Source organism: Onychostruthus taczanowskii, unplaced genomic scaffold, assembly GCF_017590055.1.
Source record: "Onychostruthus taczanowskii isolate IOZ18803 unplaced genomic scaffold, ASM1759005v1 scaffold7, whole genome shotgun sequence".
NCBI lineage: Eukaryota > Metazoa > Chordata > Aves > Passeriformes > Passeridae > Onychostruthus > Onychostruthus taczanowskii.
This window is the reverse complement of record NW_024504786.1, coordinates 17,789,641-17,817,439: the sequence shown is the minus strand read 5'-3', so window position 1 is coordinate 17,817,439 and position 27,799 is coordinate 17,789,641. Positions and strand designations below refer to the sequence as shown.

General features: G+C 39.1%; 1 protein-coding gene across 3 annotated transcripts; it reads right to left on the bottom strand.

The window, feature by feature from the left end:
* Positions 1-2: 2 nt before the first annotated feature.
* Positions 3-27,783, bottom strand: SLC30A7 (solute carrier family 30 member 7). 3 transcript variants are annotated; one of them, XM_041421901.1, is made up of 11 exons: positions 27,650-27,783; positions 27,381-27,482; positions 23,181-23,294; positions 21,663-21,750; positions 19,877-20,003; positions 18,761-18,910; positions 17,176-17,226; positions 15,185-15,320; positions 7,650-7,740; positions 6,543-6,692; positions 3-5,751 (listed from the first exon to the last, which is right to left on the bottom strand). In XM_041421901.1, the coding sequence occupies exons 1-11, from the start codon at positions 27,727-27,729 to the stop codon at positions 5,704-5,706; spliced, it is 1,137 nt and encodes a 378-aa protein (XP_041277835.1). In that variant the 5' UTR covers positions 27,730-27,783; the 3' UTR covers positions 3-5,703. The 3 variants fall into 3 exon arrangements, with proteins under 3 accessions (XP_041277835.1, XP_041277837.1, XP_041277838.1); XM_041421903.1 differs by having other exon boundaries at positions 23,181-23,289; XM_041421904.1 differs by lacking the exons at positions 27,381-27,482; positions 27,650-27,783 and adding an exon at positions 25,009-25,216.
* Positions 27,784-27,799: the final 16 nt, after the last annotated feature.

Sequence of the window (27,799 nt, the reverse complement as noted above, 5' to 3'; positions counted from 1 at the left end):
CCATCTTCAATTGCATAACAGCATAAAATATTCCTGCGACTATTTAAGACTTGTCTAACTGTAGTTAGACTCTATATTTCTTCAGAGGACAACACTGCAGGAACACGGACCTGCTTTTACCTGAGGCTGCAAACTGCACCTGCTGGTATCAGACTCTACCCTGCAGACACTTCCAGAAACTTCTAAACGCTTGATTCAGATCATTGACATCCACACCAGTCTTGGGCTGCTGACTAGGATAAGAAGAGTACCAGGTATCTGTGTGGCATCACTTGCTGTAGTGCATTAACCAAATCGACTGCATGCGTTGTTTAAGTGCATTAGATGCTAAATTGTGCAGAAACTTAGGAGTTCTCTTACCAACAGAAAACATTAGTGTGCAAAACCTGTTAGGTCTGTGTCCATCTTTGCCTTGGGAGAGTAAATACAGGCAGGTGAGAATGCTCTAAACCAAAGACAACCAAGAACTTTCCCTTTGGACAGCTGGTGAAAGGGGGAGAAGCTGCACAGAATTTCTTAGTTCAGAAGACTGCAACTTAAAGTAGAACTGGATTTCTTCATATGTTAATGCTAGCATTTATGAAGGGCTAGACTCAACTGCAGCAACCACAATTAACCTCCAGCCAAGTCTCAGCAAACAGACTGCAAGAATTCTCTTTAAAATCAGTTTGTAGATGATGATGGTTGCTATTTCAACTATTCTTCACAGTATGGTGAAAACAAAGCAGACCTGTATGCATTATTTTTTTAAACTGAACATTTATTGGAAAGAAATTTGATCCCATATCTTTTCAGCAATATAGGATATTTAACATTTTATATAGACTGTATTCAAGTAGAAAAGATTACATTAAAAATTTCTTAATATTGCACTTGGGACAAGCCGTGGCTAAGCTACTAACATTAGCATTCCAGAACAAAATCATACATCATCTTCAGAATTTTAGTGAGCTGCCTTGTGTTACCTGCCTGATCTCTTCACAGGTACTTTGACACACTTTGCTATTGAACTGAAGCTCACTGCTAAGAGTATTTCCTGTAATGTAAAGGTAAAGGCAAGCAATATGCTGTATGCTGCCAGGGATGATTTTGGCAATTGCTTCATTCACATTATTTCACACTTCAGCCAAGATACTGTAGTGATTCACTTAACTCTTGTACAAGATCCCAGCATACATGTGAGAGGCTCCAATGCACATGGGAAGTGAAATACCCAGCTCTTTTTACACATTATTTCAGCCAAATTACCACATAGGCAGGAACCTTTTGTGGCTCACTGAAACAGATAAGTAGGTTGAGCAGTATTTGCACACAGCAAGACTCAGTCTTTGCATGCCAGGCCCAGCATGGCTGGCTTCGCTTCACATTATAGCAGAGTCTGGCCAAGGAAGTGCCCACAGGCATGGGCAGTGCAACAAAGCCTGAACGGGGGACAAATCCAAAAAGGAACCTCAGCAACCTGCAGATAAGGATTTTCACGGAAGTGTAAAGGAGGAATTAGCTACTGAGTCAGTATTGAGGATCAGAGAGATTATATAAAAAAATCCTGCTTAAAATAGTGGGATAATCAAGAATCATAGCAATCTAATGGCTGCTGGAGAAAACAGGACAGGGTTTAATTATTAACTAAAATTGTTGCTCTGAACTGGTATTTAAAGACTTTGTGTCATGAAGAAAGATAAGGGTTTGCATTTTATAAAAGCATGCAACTGAAAATCTGCACTGTGTAACTGCAGTCTGCACTGCGAAAAAAAAGCCATGGACTTTACAACTTGTTTGCATGCTATGTGCAGATGATGGAAAACTGCAGTTCAGCAGCAGATTCTCTCCTCTTGTATCGTGTTTACATTCCCAGAACAGGTTCACTTCAAACACTTCAAAAAAAGAGAAACCATTAATTTTCCTTCACCTTTAAACCCAGCTTTACATCTTTAAGAAAAAGTAAATTAAGAATGTTAAGTCACTAAGGTCCATTTTAGTAGTAGTAGCAGCTTCAATTTTTGTGTAAAAATAGTGTCAGCAGTTTTTACTAATGATGCAACTGAACTTTTGCTTTAGTAGGGATTATTACATAAAAAGCAAAGTCGTTTATTTACTTTTCATCTCAGCTTAGCAAATCACACGAGTAACTCTGCTCTCTGTAGGGCCCCCCCGATGAAAGGAGCCAGTCTATCCAGAGCTGTGTACTTACCAGATTAGCCTGTAAAGGACCAGTCCTTACTGTGCATATTCATAAGAGAAGTTTTCTTCCACTGTTATTTAGCCCAAAAAACACTGAGGCATTTTTATACAGACACTCTGTAACATTTGTTTTATCTTCTTATTTTTTTGTAGGTGTGGTAAAAATCATGCAGTTTGCAGGCTTGGTCTTTGAACAATAGGGTTTTAAGTTACTGGTTTCAGTCATTGAAAAAAATAACCCACAAAGACAGACCAGTAACCCCACAGTAAATATCAGCTACATGAAAACATGAGAAAACCACACTTTGAAAACTTGATTCCAAATTCAGTAGTGGATACCAGGAGGCTGAGTTTCAGCACATGATCTGTAGCCATTCACCCATCTCTGGATGCCAGTCATTCACACAAGTCTTTGTTTAAATCCTGCCTTGCATCTCCAATAAAGTGTCAATAGCAAAGTGTTACATAAGCAGCCAGTGTTAAGTAATCAGCAAAACACAAATAATGGTGCTTTGGCTCTCAGGGTAAGGAAAGTTGCGCTTTTGCTTTCAACTGCATGATTTGTACTCTTCTAAAACCTGAGCAAGTATCCCCTTAGGTGAAAAAAATATCAGATGTCCCTTGTTTACTGACATACTACATGTGACTGCAGTTACTGACTGAACATGTCATACACTGTGTTTGTAGAATTTTGTGATGCTTACCCTTTTTCAGAAAGCCTAAAAAGGCTAGTCTGTTTTGAATCTGACTTCCCTACACTATCCCCAATTATATTTGACAAACAAATGATATATTTCTTACTGTAAATGTTTAAACATAATGAATTGCTATCTTGCTTGGCTAGAAAACTCAGAGTTGAACATAGGCGTCCAACAATCAGCTAAATCATAATAAGCAGAAACAATTATCAAAAGCTATTAAAATTGTTGTGTAATTTTAACAGGCTTATAGGCTTTTTCACTCCATTTTCCATACAAAAAATTTCGCAAATGTGCATTTAAAAGAACACCATCACCACCATCAAACAAACAGCCACTCTGCCAGGTTCTCACTTGGAAACAAATAGTAGCAGTTGTCTTTTCATTAAGAAGCTAAAATAGAGGCCAAGCTCAGCGACTTGGGCAGCACTACAGCATTTCAACAAGTCCAGGAACAGTCAGTCCTGAAACGTGCTGGTGTAAAGATCACTTAAACCAAAGCTTACTCTTGGATCATGACACAATTGCAATGAATCTGTCTGGTGCTTGCCTATAAAGTGATATAGTTGATCTTCTCTAGCCTCAAATAGCCGTAATAGTAACTCTTAAAAAATGAGGAAGTCCTGCTGGCAGCCAGCAAGCAGCAGTCTGTATGCACCACACTACAAAACAGCACCTCCACCCTATAATCACAAGCGGGTTTTCATCACCTTCTCTGAACATACATGCACAGAGTATCTCAAACTGCAGCACTCCAATCTGCTCAACAGATTCCTGCACCCCACCCTGTGCCGTGTAACTTCCATCTTGCAGTCAGGAACTCTGGGCCTGGCACTGCCAGGTGGGGCAGGGAGAGAGCCTGACAAAGTGCCAGGCAGGAGGCCAGGAAAGAGACGTGGAACATGCAGCCGGCTGGGAGGGCGCTCTGCGCCTGTGTCCCTGGGAAAGCAAACAGCATCGGAAATGGCAATGGAGGATCTGAAGACTGGAAGAGACAGCAAAGATTAAAACCAGTATTATAGGTGCCTTTGTACTGCCTTTTTTTTTACACCCGTTTTCCAGTTCTAAGCACAAGAGTACACCCCAAGATCTGGACAAAAACAACATTCATGTTTCAATATCTCAACTGGAAAATTCAGGAACCACCATCAAATTTGGCAAGTGTTGTTGTTTTCACATAAAAAGCAATCAGGTGTTACATAGGAACAACAGAATGAATGCAAGAAACTTCATGTCTGTGATGGATTCAACAGTATCAGTGGCAAACAAACCATTTCTGCAAATCAATCTTCAGTAATTTCATAGTGCCTAGCACTTACTACATGGACATTGTAAGCTTCTCAGGGCCTTGATTTTAGTATTACCTCTGACCAAAATAAACATAAAATCCATATCAATCAGTGGCAGCTAAGACTTCTCAGAAAAATGCTGTATTGCTTTTTACTTCACCATGTTCTGTTTGTAAAATGTCCTCTTAAAAAGTCTTCCATGACTAAGTGAACTACTACAGCACAGTGGAACTATCACAAACACAGCAAATTGCTTTTGAAAGTGACACTCAGATCTCTGAGTAAAATGATTACAAATGCTAGAAAATATATGACAGAAGAATATTTCTGGAAAAAAAAAACAAACAAACAAAAACAACAATCTAACAACCCTTACTGCACCGAGAATTTTCTCCCCAGTGAAAACATACAAGGCTGCAGTAAAATTGTCAAAGATATAAGATTTGTCAGCCTAGGAAAAGCATAAGCTAAAACAGCATGAGAAGTGGCCCTTATTTCCATTTCGGGTGTAACTGCCAGAAACAAATATTTTCAATATTTGGAAAGGCAAAACTTGAACTTGATGACTTTAATAAAAATTATAACAACCTATTAAAATCAAGGAGACTTAACCTTTCACAATTTCAAGAGTTACTTTTTTTCCACGACATAATTTGGAAAATAAAAAACTTCAAGCGTTGCTTCCATCACCAGCATCTACATTCAACTGCCCATTGTTTAAGTGACTGAACATGAGCAACATCATGTAATGTCTTATTACTCTCAACAGTATGAAGAGACTCAGAATTGGAGTTCAATCTAATATTTGGACTAAAATAATTTTCACAATACGTGCAACAAAATACCAGCTTGTCTCAGAAGCAAGTCTCTTCAAAACAGCTTTGTCTTTTACATTTAGAATTTTTCTGTCTGGTAAGATGCAAGTATAATGGAAGTCTAACATCTACAGTTATGTAAGTACACACACCCCCCCGCATACATCACTAGTAAATAATCAGACTGCATACAAGATTATTTGTAAAAGTAGTAAAACCCTTTGATGCTCCATATTTATGCTGGCAAATAGCTCTCCTGATATAAAAGGCACTTTGAAAACCCAATATGGTTTGGTTCATTAAGTTTGCAAAGTACAAACAATTGTACAAACATACAATTATATTGAAGCATGTCAGCTGTCGTGACATTGTCTACAAAACAAGTTTCCAATTGCCGATAACACTGGTTTTATGGGAATGAGCAGTGGTTTCAGCAGCTTTACTGAAGACATGACAGGGTTTCCAGTACCACAATCTTATTAAGTAAAAAAACCCTCAAAAACTTACAAGTTTAGGGGCCCCAGAAAAAACAAGACCCAAAGTCCATAACATTCATTCAATATTTACTCCTTAGAAGTGAACTTCCTCTGTAGCACGAGGGCAGAAATCTATTCAGTCAATTCCAGACGTGGTGGAGGCAGGCTCTGTCTCAAGAACTGTTGCTACACCAGTACAGTACTGAAGAAAACTTTGGTCCAACAGCACCATTCCAGAAACTGACTACATGGCTGCAACATCAATCTGTATGTAAAGCTGCCTTACTCCCGCCTGTGGAAAAGGGAAGGAGGGTTAAAATTGCTGTCAAGCCAAAGCAGTTTCCTGTCCTGAACATCAGCCCACAACAGTAAGTGACCTAGCAAAAAACCTAAACAACTTATTTTTCTGTAATTCATCTCCACATTTAGCACATCACTCAGAGAACACCAGGTGAGTAAGGAGTTCTTCCCCAAGTCAAGTGCACACACATAATGATGTATTAACATTAGCTTTGCTGCATTACCTCTTCTGATTCATCCTAAATAACTGCCACACGTGAAGCTGCACAAAAGCAATTTTTACTTTCTTTTGTGCCAGTTTAACTTCCTGAAAAGCAAGCTGCTTGAAAAACTGTCAGTTTAAAATGGAGCTAAGCACAAGAGTGTGACATGGGACTTGTTGTTCAAACCAGTTCTATATTATGAACCTATCCAGAAAGCCACCACATGGGCAAGCTGCCAATGCAGTGAAAAGCCTGAGTAGGTCCAGTCTGTGGTGAGAAACTCTATCCTAAGAGAAGCCTCATCTGTTTTCTTAGTTCCTTATAGGTCAATATAGATCAACCCCATTTGATACATGCCATAAAGTGGCATAAAAAAGTAATGCAGAGAGGTACAGTAATTCCATCTACACAACTGAGTATTTTGAAATTGTTCTATGTAGCTGGAGCAGGGAAGCTTTTCAAAACAGATACCAAACTCAGAAATACTTTCTTTCTCAAAAGAAACCTTTCTTGATAAGAATTACAATGTCACATCAAGCAATTTACACTTTGAGATGTGATTTCCACTGACAAGACATACCTGAGTAAAAATATTGTGAGTCTGGCTTAGAATCCACCTCCCATCAGCATCAGGAGCTACTAGTAACTTCAAAGTCCCTATGTAAACATCAGTACAGAGGGTCCAGAAATGTGGATCATGTAAACTGTAGACTCCTTGCAACTGCTGCACCTAGAAATAGAGGCAAATTTTAGAAAGTGTATTTCAGAAAATATTTTTCTGTACTATGGTTTTTTACAGAAAGTATTATAAAAGCCAATGCATTCTTTTACTTCAAGTTCACTGTGCATTTTGTCATCTTTCACCAAAATTTTTTATTACTATCTCAGTTATTGTAAGGAAGATGAAAACATACGGATTTGTGTCCGTGTCATGATTTTCTGTATGTGTTGAGATTTTGTACCCTGCTGCATTTACATTCTACATATATTTTACTGAAACCAATTCTGAAAATAGAGGTGTTCATGAGAGAAATTCAGTTACTGGATTTGAGATGGCATCCAGTTAAAACTGCCCTTTTTGCAAATGTGCGAATTCTGCCATGAAACAATTTGTGAGATTCTAACTTTAACAGAAATATATTCATATATTATTTACAATTTTGTGAGGGCTTAGATGTGTCCTGCCAATCCCTTTGTTTTTTCCTCTTTCCACTTTCAGCAAACCCTCCATGTGATGATTATAACCTGTAACTCCCAAGGAAAGGCAGCACTCATTCAAGTGCTTTATATTAACTTTGCAAAGGCACTTCATGGCATACTAATAGAAAAGTTAAGTAGGAGAATAGGTCAAATCCAGAGTAATCTTTGTATTCTTATAAATACACTTCCAATGTTATGTATAAGCATGAAGTACTTTGGGAGGAATAGCTTCAGGATCTATTTTTCTGAACTAACGCAGGAAATTTTTAAAACACAAACTGAGGTGAAGCTACATGCAGTTTAGGACTCTGGGAAACAATTAAACTGGTACCTCCATTTGTGTATTCTAGGGTACCTTTGACTGGCAAAACATCATAAAATCATTCCTTTTAATGGAAAAACATCATAAAATATCCTCATACACACAGCTGAGGCTCAGTCAGTCAGCAGCTTGATCAGTCAGAGCAAAAACAGCTTAAGAGCTCACCCTCTGGTAGCACTGAGGCAGGGCATTTTCCAGGGAAGGAGGAGTTCGCTGCATCAAAATCCCAATGGACTCTTTTAAAAGTGGAACAATACTAGAAAGAAAAAAGGAAATTAGCTATTATTACATTTTCAAAAGGTGCAAGGAGCAACCTAAGATTCCTTAATGCTGAGAAATTTTTCTCTAGTTCTTCCATCAGAAGCTGAGAAAGCCACCGTGAAAACCCAGTAGAGAAAATAAAAGGATTGACAAAATTGCTATGATGTCCTATCAAAGGCAAGATTATTTCTCCCCCATGGTTTCCAGAGTCAACTGGTGGCCAGTCACAAAAGATTAATGGTTTAATCACGGGACTGGAGATGAAATCTCTTGGTGTCTTGGAAGTTATACAACAAAGCAGCTGTATAGCTCAAAACCAACTTCAGTGGCTAATCATTCGCAAGCAACCATAAAAATACTCAACTGAAATTGGGTTTGCTTTTGTGTTTGGTTTAAGGCATATTTTTCTTATGAACTAAGATAATAATGGGGTAATCATAAAACAAAATTAGTGTGGAACAGACCAGCAACAACACAGTTATTTTGTCAGAAACAGACAACTTGGCATATTCTTGAAGTGAACTAAATGTAGGGTCTCATCCAAGCTCAAGGGTTAAACATTTGGAAGCAATTAGAGGTTCCCTCCTGGCCAAATGGTCTTGTTTAATCAGCAAACTAAGAAGACATTTAATACCCTTTTTTATTATTATTACTTTTTGTTTTTTAATAAAACCAGGAGAGCAGTAAGCCTATACCCTGAAGCTACCACTAACAGGTCATACTCTTACTAAGTATTCAGCATGATGATATTTTTTGTTTAGGAGTAGTGCATCATGTCTGGTTCAGTCGAGCATTCTAAAATTTTCAAGTGGATGACAAATATCTATAGCTCAACAGTAAAGCTGAAATAGCAATTTAATTTCAAGAACATGCAAGTCACCTAACATTCTGGACTGAAAGTGATTATATATTGCAGAAACTGCAAGCTTCATTTCAGAGTTCAGCACTGGCATCACAGCTGCAGTACATGGAGTTATGGGATTAAAAGCACACCTGAAACATTTGTAAGAGATTAACTGGACCAGTTGTTAAAGGACACTGCAGAACCTTTGATTAAAATCTCATGAAGTGATGTGGAATGCATGGCACAGAGCAGCTGCGTATTTGCAGATGTGAACAGATGACCTAATCACTTTTTAAAAGTTTCCATTTGAACACGGGGCAGTGCTGGCTGATGGACTGCTCAGCTCAGTCCCTGGCTACACCTTGGCCAGGGTGGGAGGGAGCGAGAGGCTGCGTGACTCTTGGAAAAAACAGCACCCTAAAATTGAGCCTTCTTGCAGACACAATGGTTGTTCCAGCCAAATTCACTGCCTGGTGCCCTCCAGCACATGGCCTCCCACGTTTGCACTGCCACCAAGGCATCGGTTCAGAAATAGGAAGAAGCAATTAGGGGCAAGCGGAGCTGCCTAAACTAGACCTGTCACCAAGACAAACATTTAGCAATGCAATAACTGTCAATCTGTCTAAAGAAAGCTTAATTGGAGTGTCACATTCTACAGTGCATTACAGAAGTTTAGGGAAAAAGGGTTCTCTTATTAATGGACCCATCTCACTAAATAATGTTCATGTCACAAGCATTACATCAAAGGGAGCTGGAGCTGCCAACACACTCCACTGATGAATTGATTTCAGTTTAACTTCCTATTTAAAATGCAGGTTTGTTTCTTAAAAAAAACCTTGAAATACACAAGTTCAGGATGGAAAGTGAATGCAAGAATTTTGAACACTATTCCATTCCCATAAATTTAACAAGGCCTGTCTAGCATATGCACCCAAAGGTTTCAAAAACCACACACATACAGGCTGCATTTTTTTTTCCCAGGAAACAACTAAAGGAATAGAGAATGTAGTAGTCTCCCTTATAATTGAAACATACCACTAAGAGTGAGAATAGCCATGAAAGAAAGCTAACACAAATGTCTAATTTGTACAACTTATATACACTAATAACACTGATGTACATTATCAGATGGAAGAGAAATTAATTGTAAATTAGATTTGAAGAGATGGGCTATGAAACAAGGATATCTTGAAAGTCCAAAGAATAGAGGTAAATCAGGATGTGGCTTGATACTGTTGGTGAAAGTTGAAGCATATCCCAGGTCACACCTTCTTCCTGTATCTTAAGAGCCAGCTCTGAGATACAAAGTTTATCTTTTGCAAAGCTGAAAAGCCAAAAGCCAGCTGCAGTGATGTGACAGGCCCTCCCAAATGCTGCTCAGAGCACAGGCAGCCATGGATGCCCCTCTGCATCCAAAGGGATATGCTAGCTCACATGGTACCTTACTGTAAGCCCAACTAACACACAACAAACAACAGAATCCAGTTTTACGATGCCTGATGTTTTCCATTGTTTCATGCATACTACTTAAGTACAAAACCTTTAATTTAAAAACCAAAACTCCACAGAGTATGCTCTTTTTCAAGCATTAAGTAAAACCAGTATTACCTCATCACTAGCAGGCCCTAGAAATATCAGTTCCACTTCATGTGACTGAAGAAAGCATAAGGGAAGATGACAAAACCAAGCTGGCTGAAAATACAGTTAGAGATTTTGACCAAGCTTTCTCTTTTCTTTGGCTTAGTCATTAGTGAAAAAAATAGTGGCCGCCTGCACAGCAACTATTGCACTGGTGCTTCCCCCCTTGTTTGTTTTAATTTAAAAGACTATTGAGGAAAACAAATAATGCTGAATTCTCATCAACTGGAAAGCTTCACATGCATTAGCAGTCACTAAGCTCTGCTATTAAAGCAGACACAATTCCATTGCTTTCTGATTACCAAGTACTTAAAGTAAAATATCACACTCTTTTACAAGACAATAAAATTTGAAAGAGGAACACAGCAAGATTTGGATAAAAACATACCCTCTACAAAAGCCAGAAAAGCAAAGGCAGCTATTGTTACAGCACATCACATCTACACATGCACTGGTGCACAAGTGAAAGGCGCTCAAACAAATCAAAATGAACTCACTACTGACATAAATCTGATAAATCCAGCCTGACTGATTAAAAGTTAAGAGTGAAAGCATCAAACTCTTATTTAACCTGAATCACATTCAGATAACACTCATGCCCATTCCAGTGCCATCCTGTTTATGCCACTGTTTCTGTAGGCACAGCCAGCAAGACCCCAGCATTGTCAGGACCTTGGACTGCAAAGCTGAAAATAATTCCAGTTAAAGAACCCTTCAGACACACATGGACCTCAGAGTGCAGCAGGAAATTCATTCAGGGCTCTCAGCAGTAAGAAAATAGGGGGTATTTGTGACAGGTCGTGTGGAAGGTAAGCAAACATTGCTGTAGTACCTACAATGTAGTACCTTGACTCTCAAGCAAGGCTGGCAGGTACCATTACCCTGTAAATAAAGGTAGTGCTTGACATTTAGCAATAATGGCTTAAAATAACACCAACAACAAACACGCTAGTTTGGAGGAGTTTTGCTATAGAAAATTCCTTCTGAATCTTAAGGAATTAAGCACTTAATTTAAAAAAGTATTTTTTTTATACTGGTATGCCCCAAACATGAAAGGCTTCAAATGATACTGGCACACCCTCCCCCAAAGCTCTTTCATATTATATCATGTCCAAGCAGCTCAAGATTTTATGCAAAAAATTATGTAACCCATGGAAACAACTTCACTAAATGACTGAAGTAAATTGCCTCATTTCTTTGACCACTTAATATGCAGTCTGCATGCTCTGTACAATCTAGTATCAGATTGAGTCTACTGTGCCTTTCTAGAAACATGTGGGTCTAATAGTGGTTTAGGACAAACTTGATTTATACCAGAGTTGTGGCTTTTGCGTGGCGACCAGTTTCACATAGCTGACTAAAATACTAAAATTGCTTCAACATTTCAGAATAAGGCTTAGAATACTAATGTTAAAAGCTAAATGAGTAATGTTAAAAACTAGTGAGTATTAAAAACAGTTCAGAGACTTGGGAAATTGTTTATTGATTCAAGGCACATATAATTATGCAGACAACACTTTGGAAAAAACTTAAACAGTGTCAGTGTAAACTACAATGAAATATTTAAGCTTTTGTTAAAAAAAATTAAAATGCTGGTAAAACAGACTTCTCTATTTTAAGCATGTCCCATTTATGCTTTACTTGCATGAAATAGTACAGAGTAATCGAAGAAAGAGTCATCAGATATTAGTGGTTGCATCCAGGAAAATTCAGATCCCACACAGGATTTTCACTGTGCAGTCAGAATGTTCTGTGCTAACTCATGAGGAGTTAGGCAGAGAATATCACCCTAGAGCACCCTTAGCAAAGGATCACAGGAGCAACACAGCAACTGTGTCAGCAGCTGACAATTTGCACTAATTAAAGATGTTGTCTGCAAGAAGGCTCAACCATTTGATTTAAAAGCACTGCCTGACTTCTCTGAAGAAGCATTGCTTAACCCCTCTGCACATACACAAGGCAAAACAGGTTATCAGGTGGAGTCTGTACAGCTTTACCCTGCACCAGTGAGATTCTCAGTCATCTTATGCAGGTATTTTTATGATTTCTTCAGCAAGTGTGGCCATCATTTCAGAAACCTGAACAGAGAAGACTCACTAATAGCAGCAGGCAAGGCTCGAATAAACCAGAGAGAGCTGCCCAGCACTGAAGCAAGCAAACCCTCAATATAAAAGCCATGAACAGTTATTTCACACAGACACAAGCAATCCTGGATTAAGAGCAATGATCTTCCTCTGCATTCTCATGCAATAGCTTTGATATTCTACTGGTTCACCAGACACAGTTCCATAAAAGGCAACAAGGATTTCTGCTCTGCCTTTATTCCTTCCTTGTATACAAAAGTATACAAAGGATACAGATTAAAAAATGAAAACAAAACCTAAAGAGAACCAAACTAAAAAAACCCCACAGCAACAAAACACCCTAAGAAAACAACAGAGAAACAGAAGTCCTGGACCTAACCTACCCCCTACTCATACCCTGCAGACTCTCTAAGTCAGACCATTAAGCAGTAACTTGGAGGATACAGTTCCAATTAGGGCAAAGTCTCTAAAAACTTTTGAATGACTTTCAAAAACTTTCAGACTGGCTGTTGCATCTCTGGCTCAAAACTATGCTTCTTTTATTACAGCCACAAAGATCTTGATTACAGAACAGATACTGATTTTTAAACACACATGAATGGGGTCTGCTTGTTGAGGCACACACCTACTCTTACTCCACTCTACCTTATCAAAGTTGGTTTAACAGTAAAAGGGACACAAACAAAATCTGTTTAAAATGAATATTTGTCAAAGACAATTATCTAATCTGAAGCCAAATTTACCCCAAAAATTACTTATTAAGGTTTCAAATGGGCACACAGAAATTGACAGCAGCTCCTGTACTATAAATTGAACATCCCAGTCCTTCCCACCTCAAACCCACAAGTATCCCATGAGGAGACAGACAATTAAAAAACCCCAAACAAATAAACCTCAATACCCTAATATCCCTCCCCCAACTAGACACAGCTCTAGCCATTAGCAATTTCAAGTATTTTTGCAATGTTATTCCCCTCAAATTTTGAATTTCACAGAACTTCAGTAGTTTTTTCCCTCTGGGTTAGATTTAGATGACTTTAAAAGATTAACTACAAGACTATTACATATCCCAGCAAGAATCACCTGGGCTCCCATATTACTGTTACAGAAGACCACGTTGTGGGAAAATCTGAAAATCCTTTTGCACTAACTCTTAAAGGACACTTCAAACACAGCATTGTGAAGAATAAGGCAAAATTAACAGTGCTTTTATGTCCAGAGGTGTAAATGAAGATTACTAAAATCAAACACCACAGAAAGGGACTCAAGTTCTCAACCACCATCTGAAACTGCCAGTAATGTTCATGATCCTAAAGTGCATTTCAAGCAAAACCATCAATAGTTCAGTCTGTTGGGCTGTTTAGAAGACAAATAAAATATCAACACAAAACCAGCCAACCCTGCAATTAATGTTGGCTCCACTGATGTGCCAGGATGTGTCAGATGGCAAGAAATGCAGGCTCGCTTCTATCAACTATGATGCAGCTGACTGCACTGATAGCAAAACCATTCTACTGATCATTTGTAACACTGTGGACCCACAAAATAATGTTATAGGCTGAAGTGTGGCCTAAGATCAAAAGACACATCAAACAGTGAACTTTTCCGGCATTTTCAGCATAAAACATGGGTCTCAAATGTTCCTTCTATCTGTGCTAGAAAACCTATAAACAGCATTATTATGACACCTCTATTATGGAATTCAGTGTAATTTTAACTACTGTAAGAATGGAAAAAAAACTGAATTGTCATTCATGGGATATCTTCTTCTGCACACAAAGCTGGACCCTTAAAATACAAAGTGTATGGAAACCTTTTACTCAGCTATTACCTGTACCTCAGCAATAGTTTCTTCCCCCTTGGAAACTTGCACATTTTCTTTCCCATTTTTTGAGATTTCAGTACTAGAAGTAGTTTGTAATAATTTGTCATTTATGAAATTACAGAATATTGAAGTCAAAATCTCTGAAGTTCAAATTAAAGTGTTGATTTAATAGTGATTTCTAGCACAAACATTTCTGTGGGTGTTGTGTCTGAAGCCTGCTGCCCTACTTTGACGAGCAGGGAGATTCACATCAATAATCCTGTGAATGCTGCCATGCACAAGCCATAAACAAGCCATACATGGTATGAGCAGAAGTAGCTGCAGTTCATCAGATGACACTCACCACTGCTGAACAGACAAAGATGTTGAGTTATTAGGTTGTAACTGGAGTTGTGGCACACTGCCCTATGGCACCATTGAAACTGCTGCCAAAAAAGTCTCGTAACATCACTCAATGAAATATTTGCTCGACCAGTCTAATCCAAGCAGCTTCACATTCACAGTGATCTTGGTAAGAAGCAACTGTGAAATCCAGGAGTACGTGAAGCATTTCCATCAGATCTTAAAAGGAGTAAAGGTATCTCAGAGTGCAAATGCAAAGTAAAAGACAGTTCTTGTTGATATAAGAAAACAAAATCAAAACCTAGCAGCCTTGATTTGTGAAGGAAAAGGGCACATCCTGTGCCAGCAGTTGCCTGAAACCATTCTGCTCCATTTACTGGAGTACATTGGTTTATATAAGCATGTGCTAAATACAGAGATGAAGCTTTCTACAGTTTGAACCTGAAAGACATTTTTGTAGTACTATGCAAAGAAGGACAAAATGCAGATTTAAGAAGGAAAGTTGTAGCTGTAGAAAAAGGAAGAGATAGTTCATGTAAGAGCTCACCAGAATGACTGTACAGAACAGAGGTAACACACCACTCTTGGAAGAAAAGCAAATGTTGTAAGTCGTTAGCATAACAAAAGCCTTTTTTCTTCTGAGCTGCAATATCTGCTGTAACTAACATAAAAAATCCTACCAAATACCAGTGATAGCAACACTTACCTTACACCTATAAGTAGTGCTATCAGCATTGAACAAATAGGATCTGCTATCATTAGACCATAGTTCTGCATCAGTATAGCAGATATGATTACACCAATACTTCCCAGTGTGTCTGCCACAATGTGCAGAAATACACCTGTAAGAGATCAAGTGACACCATTACAACTTGCTGTTCTTAAAGCTAATGGAGCATTTCAGAGATGTTGTACAAAAAGAAGTCTCAAGAACTACATAATATGATCTATACTTTTTAAATTTGTGGTCAGTTTTGGGTCAAACAAACATTTTGAGGTATTTGTAGAATATGGGCCATCTGAAGAATTTACATTTTGTTATGCACTTAGCAGTATTGGGCATTTTATGGCAAGGCTATTAACTTGAACAGTGATTAACAGCTGCAGCCAGACTTGCTTCATCCAATGTTCACCCTTATTATAGTACAGAAACTCATATTCCCTGATGCCTACAGCAGTGAGGTCTGTAGAAGAGGGATAGAGTGTTAACAGAAACAGCTCTGCAAAGCTTCCACATGTGCTAATTGACAACACCTTCTAGAAGTTATTTGGCAAAGAAATCCAAGACAAATAATTTTGAGAATTAAACAATACATGAGAAGCCTTACTCTTATTCTGAAGAATAACACTTCCTTCAAGTACAAAGAAACACATACTAGTCAAAGTTTAGCCTTTGGAGCTCTCTGCTGGCAGTGACTGGAAGTCATTCAGAAACAGCTTTTTGAAAGCAATTCTCCAGACAGGAAATCCCCTCTTCTAAAAACAACACACCACTATAAACCAGCTCTTTAGGGATTTCTCCAAGTGTGCATTTCTACTGGGTCTGGCTGGGACAGAGCTGGGTTTCTCCACAGCAGCCTGCATCAGGGCCTTCTGTTTCTCATGACCCCACAGCAGGAAGGCTGGGGTGAGCAAGATGCTGGGAGGGCACAGCCAGGCCAGCTGATCCAGATGGACCAGAGGGGCATTTCATACCATCCAACACCATGCTCCCCAATAACACTAGTGTTGTCTTTCTGCTGCTCAGACTTCCCTAGGCACTGATCTGCTGGTGGGATGTGATTGCTTGTGAGTGATTGTCTTGACAGTGACTGTCTTCACAGTAAACTTGCTCAGGTTTTTCCCTCAGTATTGAAAAATAAAAATAAAATCAGATCTTTTAAATATACTTCAATTAAAATGAGTCTTTTACAAAAAGGCTGACTTTCAAATGTCTTCAACTGAAGTACTGAGTATACATATACACAATACAGTGTACTGTAAATTTTGGAAGAACTTGTAAATGCTCCTTCTCAAGGATTACAAACAAGCCAAACCATCATCCAGTAAGAGAAAACCCTACATACATTTGGGTATGCCAAATAATTACTACCTCCTACATCTAATAATTGTTTCCCCTTAACTTCTGAACATTTAAAAAAAGCAAAATAAAACCAACAAACAGCCAACCAAAGCTCAAAACCAACATCTAATTTATCCATAACTAATGCTCAGGAGATCAGGGACTTCAATACTACTTCAGGAAATTTAGAAGCATTACCATCTGCTCTAAACCAACTCTAAGAGCTTGATGAAATGCAAGTTTTGAGCTCAGGTACTCTTTATATCAATCTGCATCTTCATGTTACAGAACATATATTGCAATTAGGCTCCTTAGGTTTCTGCTTTTAACCACTCTTTTCTAGTTTTTCATTGATTTTTTAGCATTGATAACAGAAGCTGAATCCCAGCTTTTGGGATGTCTCTTTTAAACTTTGTTGACAGTTCATTACATTTAGACTTCTGTGAATGTCTCAACACCTAGTCCTGCACAGGATACAGCAGAGCTGTTTACAGGGAGAATGGAACTTCATTAAAAAGCTCCTTTAAGAAAAACGTGGCATTTATCCAGAGGAACCCTCTAAAACAGAGGTGTGACAGACCCAGGCAGGCAGACTGTGATAAAACAAATAAAGCATCATACTTATTCTATTGTACCTTGTAAAATCTGTTTGCTGGATCCAGCCATTACTTCAAGGGAATGGTCATCTGTGAAGGCAATTATTGACACATTAACCTAGACAAAAGCTCTCTCTATTGGCCGTTCTGTTACACTCTTCCTTTCAGGAATGTCTTGGACAGACAGGCTGCTCCCAATGACCAGCTTTTACTCAAGCTATTGTTTTTTAACGCAGCAATTAAGTCTAAAATCCATTTTTTTAAATAAAAAATCCCTTTACGCAATAGATTTCTACATAGGTGTATATATAAATCATCTACATTTGTTCTTAATTAAAACAAATGGAGAGGTAAGACCTTGCTAGTACATAGCAAAATAAGACCCCTCAAGAAAACAAGCCATGAATAGAAATGAGAAGAGTAGGTTCAAATAAATTTGCTAACCAGAAATACTTCACTTAAGCAAGCATTTAAACTTAATGTAAAAAAACAAGGATAAGACTTGGATCTCTCACCCAAGCAGATTAATGCCTCTGTAGCATTAACCTGAAAGATATTTTAAGAAAAACTTGTTAAATGATAATAAAAGGCTTCTAGTGAAGATACACAATAATTGACACAACAGCTGATTTGAATATCAAACTGCTCTAGACAGATAGCTACATTCACTGCCAGGGTGGGGGCCCGGAAGGCAAGTTAGAGGCAGAAGCAGGGATCTGCTGCTTTCCAACCAAATTCCAGGAGATCTACTGGAAGACAAATGCCAATTTTCTAAGAATAGCAAGGAAGAGACAAGTAAATATTTTTATACTCTTTGTCACCTCCTGTCTGCCAGTTCCCACACTATTCCCTGCTCTGAATGTGCACATTTTGAATCACATCAGATCTTATGGCTTAGGCAGGAAGGACTGACAACCCTGCATTACCACGAGGCTTTCATTTGCATTGTTTCAAATAGGTGCTACCTACACATCCTCTTCTCCCATAGTGAAGGCTACTGACCATATTTGACATGAATGTCTCTTCTCAGATTGTTTGCCTTCATGGAAAAGATTTCAGCATACCTAACACAACAAGCATCTTTTCCATAACCACCTTAAAACAGATTACAACTATACAAAATGGGAAAAGTCTTATTTGAGGTCACAAACCAAGTACAACTATCAATCCATAAGTAGCCAAAGTTCACTGGTTAATTTTTTCTAATATCTTGAGCTGTAAAATTATGGAGAACAAATGTACAAATGGAGAACAGTAGCAAAACAACTCAACTTTGTCAAGTGATTTTAATGAAAAAATTGAAACAAGGTACCTGATAACTAATTTCACTACATTGCAATAGCATACAGCTGTTCCAACTTTTGCCAACACACAACATTACAGTGCACACTCAAAAACCAGAGGTAAAGCAAAATCTTTAAAAACTAACACTGAAATTACTGCAAGTGAAACACAAAATGAGTCCCAAAACATGATGGTGGCAGAGCATACTAGACATTTAATGAAGCTCCTTCCATGTATGATCACAACAAGCTGACAACACACTCCTTTTATTTTTCAGTAAGTTATTAATTGCAGATTTACATTGAGTCAGGATGGTCTATGATATCAACTCAGTACTTACCATGACAATAATCCTGACCATGAGAGTGTCCATGGCCGTGACCATGAGTGTGTCCATGGGAATGTTTATGTTCATGGCTGTGTCCATGATCTTTGTGACTGTGCCCATGGCTGAGACCACCGTTAAACAGAGAATGACTGTGCTCATGCCCTATAAACAAATAACAGCATCAGAGTTAATTTATGAATACATAAAGGATGAGTAAAAGTACACTTATATTTGCTTCTCAGCTACTCAAAACCTATTCAATCTTTTAGGTCATCTTAAGGGATGGCTTTAAATAAGAAACTTAACACAAAGTGTTTGTCATCTGTGGCTCTGCTGTGCAGACATATTTTATATATCTATATATAGATATAGATAGATAGATACCTAAAATATACTAGGTTTGAGAACCTAGTATACATTCCCACTTTTGAGACTTGTGCTAGTCTCCTAGTACAATTTGAAAAATGTACACTTCATTAGATAAAAGAACATCAAAAATATTGTTTTAAGAAAGCAGAAATTGACTGTCATTTGCAGATTAAAAATTCAAGCTTATATTGCTGCTTGAAGACCAAAGACTATGTTCCCCCACCAGTCTATGTAAGTTTATATGTTAAGCTCAAAGAGAGGCCCACAGGCTTTGCAAAAAAAACCCGAGAGAGTTTACCATGTGTATTTAGGCAAATAAATTCTGCATTTCAACTCAAAGGGCACTAAGCTGAGCGTAGAATCTGAGGCAGAATCATCTCATGCTTAAAATTTGGTTCAAATTGGTTTCTAAATTTGGTTCAAAATTTGGTTTCTAAATTTTCCAGTCAGTACCTTGCCTAAGCCCAGCTTAAATCTGACCAAAAAGATGCTCTGCAAATCTCTTTCAATAAGTGCAGGAGAGTGCATTAACTCCAGAAAGCAGTTTCTGGACTCCTAGGTGTTTCATGAGAAGTACAACAGTGGCATACCAGGGCTGGTAACAAAACACCAAAGCCAACATAGCAATAGGTCACATACACACTTGGCTAGGGTTGTCATTAACAAGACATCAAACGTAATTCTGGAGCTCTCACTGGGGCATAAGGCCCTGGAACACTGGCTGCCAAGAAAGGAAACAGTACTGAAGTTACATCCTACCAGAGCTGTGGGAATGCCCATGACCTCCATGCTGAAAAACAAATATTCCTATCAGATTTACAATGAATCCCAGTATAGAAACAGGAAGAAGTCTCTCATGATGCACATCGGGAGGCTCAAGGGCTCTCTAAAAAAAAAAAAATTAAAAAAAACATGAAACAAACCAAAAAGCAAATGTAGAGTTTTACAATTCCTTTACATTATTAAAAGGCACCACAAAACTACTTAGATACAGGAGCATTCTTATACATAACATATATATAGACATAATTAAAAATTACTCAGGACTTCCAGTTTTTGGGATGATACACAGACCAACTCTCAGTGTCTGAAAATAAAGTTCTATTATTAAAGCTGTGAAAGTACAGTAGAATATTCTGAGAGTCTAGCTCAGTTTTATCATAAGATTTGGTTATGCTGTGGGATGTGGCTCAACCCCATCTGAAAACATTTAGGTTTGTTGCAGTATGTAGATTGCTTAAGTCACCTATAAGACTTCTAAGAGTCTAGAATGCCATTTCTTCCTTTCTTCTTAGAGAGATGAGGCAATGAGGGAAATGAAATGAAGACTCAGAACAAATTATGACATTTTTTCAAAATTCTCAAATCTAGATTGATTTTCTCCAATTCTTTTTTATCCTACTTCCTCTGGAATTTCTTTCTCAATGAGACACTATAGACCTAATAAAATTTGCTTCTGAAGCTAAGTGTTGAGGAGTGTAAATGACTACTGACAGAGAAGAAAAACATTCACTATCTCTCCACAAGGATCAAAGACATAGGCAGTAAACAGCAAGACAATAGAACACTTAGCACAGTAAAATTTTGAAGTAACTGAGAGAAAGTTACCATCACAAGCAAAGAGACTATTAGCATGGGAGCTGAGATCAGCAGGAAGCGAATGATGTTTCAGTATTACCCTTGACTCTGTCACAGTTTTTAATTTTTCTAGTAAGTTTTGCTCGTTTCTAGATTTGAAGTTTTCCCAGCCTTTTAGGCAATTTCAGCCCAGTTTCAACTGGTTTTGAAGTATTTGCAAGCCTATCAATGTAGAAAAAATTCTTCCCAATTCTCTGTTAATAAATGAAAAACTCAATAGACTTACTCTGAACTAGAACTCTAAACAAATTTATAGTGTATTTCCCGTTAAAAAGTATAAGCATTAATTCAAGCTGATTAGGAATAGTTATCAGCTTTACTCTTAATCCTTGATGTTGCCCTTAATGTCTAAATTTCAATCTTGAAATTATTACATGAACCATCATGTAAAAAAAATGCAAGAAGAAAACCCTTGTAAAAGTTTAAGCTATTACTAATTGCCATTTATACCAGACTTCGAGATTTGGAGAACAGTGTTCTTTCTTTACCAAGCTGGTTCAACTTCTCAGCATGTTACTTATGAGTAACTTCTCTGCTCTTAATGACTAGTTTGGGCCTTTCTTTCTGGGCCTCATTTGTTCTTTACCAATGAGAAGTGAAGATCTTTCTAAGACATCCTTAACTGGCTTTAAAAAAAGGACAGGCTCCATCTCACAGAATCTTTACACATAAACAAAATACACTGTTTAAGAAGCTAGTACAGATAAACTGAAAAAGCTGGATTGCTGTCATTCAACAGCAACTTCAGATGGCCCCATTCTCTGTTCAAATCACGGGTTTCTAATCAATTATGAGCATAATTTAAATTTTCAATTAATTAATTTCAATAATGTATTCCTATTAAAACCAGAAATGTTTATCCATATTAATTATAGAATGGAATAGTGTAATTGATTTCATAACATACCTCAACACCTTCAGAAAAAATGAAGAATGCTGTAAAGATGAGGAATAAGCCATTTACGAAACCAGCAAGTACTTCTGCTCGAACATAACTGCAAGAAACAAAAAAAAAGTAATAGCAGATATTACCACTTTCATTTAAATGCTGAAAATTAGAACTTAAGGGACTGGAGTGCAATCTTCCAGTTCTCAAACAGTTATATTACACCAAATTTGCTAAATGAAAGATGGCATATAAAGTATGGATGAATATATAAAACTGACCACACTGTACTTTGACAGAAACTGCTAGATCCAGATCAGCCATTCTCTGATCTAGATGAAAGAAATCTTTCAGTATGTCAAAATCTTTCCATTTAAGATTATGTCTACTCAAAAAGTTATGGTATAAATGTAATTTGGAAGCCACAAACTAAGATAAGCACATGAAACCTAATCAAAGTTTTCTCATGTTAAGTTATATTCAATATCAAACAGACATGTATTAATGTGCTTCCCCTCTAGAAGGTGGATTTTCAGCAAGTTTTAAGTAGAAATTATTTATTTCAAACATCAAATTTTGACAATAACAAATGGCCAGGTTAGAATAATAAGTCATTTCAATGTGCCAAACATCAGACTTTAATAAAGTGTGGCTGCTCTCTGATAAATGGAACACCAGCTGTTTAAATGCTCAGCAGTAATTAATACAGAAGATGCTTTCACTGCAATTAGTTCATGGTACGATTCTCTCTAAATTGATTTCTATGCACACTGGAGCTTCCACCTAAATTAAACTGTGCTTTAAGTTCCAAAATATATGATTCACACTTAAGCAAAGCAGCTGAAGCTAAATGCTGACAGGTCAATAATGCTATGGGTAATGCCCCTGTTACAACTCATTTGCTGTTAATCAGTATTACCAATTGATAACATGGTACCACCAGTATTGTTTTACAGGGCACAGCTACCATGGTCAGTGGAACCAAGTGCCTGTCAGGCCAGCTGCAGCAGATAAATCCACCAAGGGCAGTCTGGGATGACACACCTCAGCCCTGAGGATGGCTGTCACAGCTCCCAAATCCTGCTGCTTCCAAGAGTCATGGCTTATAATCTCCAATGCAGCATCACTGAGACCTGGCTCCTTTCAGTTGTAACTTTCTGTTCCAAAGGAGGAGTGGGACACCAGCAGTCTGGGAATCCCTGTAATGCTCCTCACTGCACCGTGAGGACAAACCCAGGATGTGGCTGCCTGCTCTTCATGGGTGTCATCAATACACAGCAATGCAGGGCAACTTTCTGCCCTCTTGTTTCCACTAGTATGATCAGAGAGATCTTGGAAGTGATAAACCTCCTCCCTAAAAGCAATGCCTTCATATTTCTATTAACTTAGGTGTTTACATAGATCACCTTAAAAAACCCTCACTTTCAACATAGTTTTTCCATGTTCAGCAAAAAGCTTTTGTTTGTAAGTGAAAAATAACAAAATAACTGCCTAAGCATTTACTATAATACATTAAGGTAACAGCCTGAAGTTTCTTACCCATATGAGAAAGCATCATTTGACCTCCATTTTGAAATAACTGAAGCTGCTAATCCAGCCAATAGAGCAGTACAGTCAAAAAACATATGAAAAGAATCTGATATCAGACCTAAACTGAAAGAGAACAGGAGAAAAGGGTTATGTTCCACATGCTACATGTTGAGTATGAAATAAACCCCGCAGACATCAATCTTTTACACACTAGCAGAATACACTGTGTTTCTAACCTTCAGGCATGGTTTTGCTAGCACAGAGGAGAAATCCACGCTTCATCATCAACACAAATATGATGCCAAAAGTGCTTTGATCAGCTTTGGAGAAGACACTTTGGAAAAGTGCTTGGCAAAAAAATCTTCCTAGCGTATGATTTTGGTGATAGTGAAAAGTGGTTTCCACAGACACAAACCAATATCCCTGGAGTAGATGTACCCACAGGCACATCTCTCATCAACATAATTCAACTTTAAATCTTTGCCTTAGCAGTGGCAAGGCAGTGACTGGGAGATACACACCTCTCAGATCTAGAGGCTGAAGGAATTGGAGGCTGAGAGACCACATCTTAAATCTTATTTCAAAGACCAGTGCACAATTGTTTGTCAATCTTGACTGAGAAACACAGTTAAAGTGAACCAGCATGCTAAGAGGTTCAAAGCTACTTAAATTAGTTCATGAGTTAGCCAGTCAGTAGAACTTGTATCAGTTTGTAGGCTATAGGTAAACTGGGGTTAACACCACACACAAGTGCTGCCAAAGTTTATCAAATTACTCATGAACAGGTTCTGTAAGTCTGCAGGGAATCGTGTGCATTGAAACAAAAAAACAATGCTTCATATTTTACAAGACATTTGATAGAGAGGTACTGTTGAGCAATTGTTAATCAACAGTCCCAAAAGTTCCATTTTCCCAGTACTTTTGTTATCCAAGAATAATTACATGTACAACTCAGCCCGTGAAAACTGAAGCACAAGAAGCAATTACTGGTTTAACAAGTTCTAGAGGATAGACACATATTCACATTGAAGTCAAATACAAAGTTTCATTAGCCAAAGTTCCAACCACTTCACATAACCAAACTATTTCAGCCTTACTGAAAACAATTAAAAGATTAATCTTAAGTGTTTCAGATTGAACACTCAACAGGGGAAGAAGTGGGTTTGAAGGAGAGGAAAGACCAAGTGTCTTGCTCTATATATTTATATATATACTTTATGGACATATATACTTTAACATACAGAGTTATACATACACACAACTATAAAATTTAAGGCAGAGGGATGATGGCATGGTATATTGTCCTCAGGTGCTGTAGCCACCAAAGCAGGAGAGATGAAGCTGTTCTGAACAAACTTCAAAACAAGACCCATACGCTGGATGCCTGTGAAGCAGCAAAATGGAATTCGCCATCGAATTCTTCAAGGGTTTTGGCACATCTTCCTCCTCCCCAAAATCAGGCAACATATTTATGGAAACAGCTCATTTTAGGTTTGGTTCTGAGCAGTTAGGAAGATCCAGTGAGGAAAAAACCCACCACAAAGCACATCAAGTACTCAGGTAGAAGGTAATTAGTGACAGTAACCCTAAGTTGTACTGATTGTGAAATGGAAGGAACAAGCATTGCTAAGCAGAGAGAGCTACTGCTTTCTGAGGGGATTGTGTTTTGGTGGTTTTTTGTTCCTTTTTTTTTTTTACTAGAACCTTCTGGGAAAGATAATTGTATAAGGACTGCTACTCTAACAAAATCCCATACAAGTTCTAGAACCAGAAATAATGCAGCAAGTTACCATGGCACTGTGCTCACACCTGCAAATCTCACTAAGGCGAGACTTACCTTAAGTGCAACACCAATACAGCTGTGCTGCTTTCAAGACCTAAGCTAACAATTCCAGGTGGCCAGAGGCACGTGGATTTATCAGCAGGGTCAGCAGACTGCATTTGCAATGCAATTCACCTCACAGCATAACCACGCTCTGTATCATAGGTACAGCTACAAGACATTGAGCTGCACAAATGGCAGAAAGCCTGGTAAGAGACCAATCTCATTTCATCTGAGGCTTTTTTAAAGTGACCTGTAAAGTAACAAAATCTTAGAAAAAATGGGTGCAAAGCGATCAAGCGATTCAGTCAACAACCAATACAGTGAACCAGCAGCAACATGGGATGCATGCAAGAACTCCTGTAGAACCAAACACATCATCCAGAATATAAACTAGTAGAAACCCTGTACTCAAACACAGTGTCTAAATAAAGACACTTCCACAGCTGACTTAGTTTAACATCAAATTAAACAAATGTGCACATGTAGCAAATTTCAACCTTAAACAAGCAAACAAGCTCTCAGCCAGCAAACTCGTGACCAGTGACAGAACTCCAGGAAAAGGCATGAAGCTGAGTAGGGGAGGGTTAGACCAGGCATTAGGAAAAGGTGTTTCAGCCACAGGGTGGCTGAGCACTGCAACAGGCTCCCCAGGGAAGTAGTCAAATCACCAAGCCTGACAGAGCTCAAGAAGCATTTGGACAACAATCTTTGCTGAGTTCAGAAAACAATCTATTTGGCAAAAAGAAGCTCAGGAGAATTTCTCATGTGAGGAGCAATGGAACTGCCTCTTCAAAATGACAAACTGATTCTCCCTATAGGGCTCCTTGTTTGCTTGTTACATGTTCACTTTTCCAAGGCATGACCTGTCTGCTTTGAGTGCAGACATTCCTCATCATATTCTCTGCTACCCCTCTCTACTAAAGAGGTACTTGCTAAGACCCTGTTTTGTTCTAGGCCAAAATCTAGACTTAGAGATACCCAAAACAAGTGACTTGAAATATAAACAAAAAGTTCAATTAATGGCTATGCAGTAAATCCTAATTCTTAATCTCAAGAATGAACAAAAATAAGTGTCTTCTGAATTCCAGTATGCCATATTCTTCAGTGACAAAGTTTTGTGAGTGTCATTAAAGTTTCTCAGTTTAGTTATCTCATATACAGGACTTTTTAAGGTCACACTACAAAAAAAAAAAATTGTTATGTTTAAAAGAGAGACATCAGAACAAAGTCACATGAACACAATGGTCTTTATATCAGAACACCTAAGAAAAATATTTACATCTGCTGAGTTATTAGAAAAAAAAATCCATACTCAAATAGACAGACTATGCATTTAATAACCCTCAAACAACTGCAAAGTGAATGAACATAAAAGCCAAAACCAAACACATTCAAAATGGTCTATCTACCAAGATAGCATGCAGTGCTGTCATGGGCACAGACTATCTGGTGCCACAGTAACAACTACTGTAATCAAAGTTGAGGATTTTATAGTGTCATTTGAGAGATTCAGAACAACACTGCAAATATTAGGATGCAACCATTTCCAAATCCACATCACTGCATTCACTCAGGACTCTTAAGAGTTCCAGTAATTTATGTCCATATTACAGCTTTTGGTAAGGAGGACTTAAATGACATTTCCACGCCAGTTCACTCTGAACTGAACTATTAACACAGACTGAAATATCATCATAAGACAACTACTCTATTGCCAATGAAGCATGACAGAAATACTAGCACCATTGCCTGTTCTTTACCTTTACACTGTACACCAGTACTGAAGTTATTCTGCATTTATTTTGCTACAGATTTTTCAGTAGCAGTTTACTCAAGTCTCTTTTTTTTCACTCTAGTGAATTTTTGTGCTATGTAAAGTACCACTCAGCTACACAAGGATGTGTCAAATCCTGTTTCTCCCTCGAGACATGGATGTTTTAGGCAGCGATATCCAGATATCAACCTACGGATGAAGCCACACTCCCCAGTAGCAGAGAATCTCTGTGGCAAAGCAGCAGCTACAGCCCCCGAGTCCCGTAAATGGGGCCAAGGCCAAGCTTCCTCCTCAGCAAAGCACCGAGCATAACAGCCACTCCAAACAGCATTCCTCCGCAACGCGCCGAGTCGCGCCCCCCGGCCGGAGCGCCTCCGCCGCATCGCCGGGACCCGGCAGAGGGGAGGCGGCGCCGGGTGCTGCCCACGAGAGCGGTCCCGGTCGGGGGAAGCTCTCCAGGGGTCCCCAAAGCTCTGCCAAGCGGCCCTTCCGAACGGCGGGCCAGGAGGCCCGGCCCCGCCGAGAGGAGACGTGGCACTGGCCGGGCGGGACGCGCCGCTTCCTGCGCGCTGCAGCCGCGCTCGCCCCGCCGCGCCCCCGCCCCGGTTACCTGTTACTCCAGATGCCGTAGAGCAGCTCCACGAAGGCGAAGGAGAGGTTGAGACAGAGGAAGGAGAAGAGGTTGCGGGAAGTCTTGTCCGCCAGGATAGACCTGCGCACGGAGCACACCGCGGGTCACCGGCCGCCGGTACAGCGCCAGGAGGCCGCAGCCGCTAGCCCGGCGGCCCGGGCGCCTCGGCACCAACCAGCAGAGCCCCTCCACGGGAGCTCGGCCGCCGCGCCAGCAGCGCCCGGCCTGGCCTGGCCTGGGCTACTCACCTGAACCAGCCCGACACCTTCCTGAGCAGATTAAGCCTGGGCGGCTTGTACTCATCGTCTTTGATGGAGAGGGGCAGCATCTTTCCGGCGGCGGGGCCGCGGCGCGCCGGGCCGGCAGGACGGGCAGGCGGGGCGGGAGCGCTGCCCGGC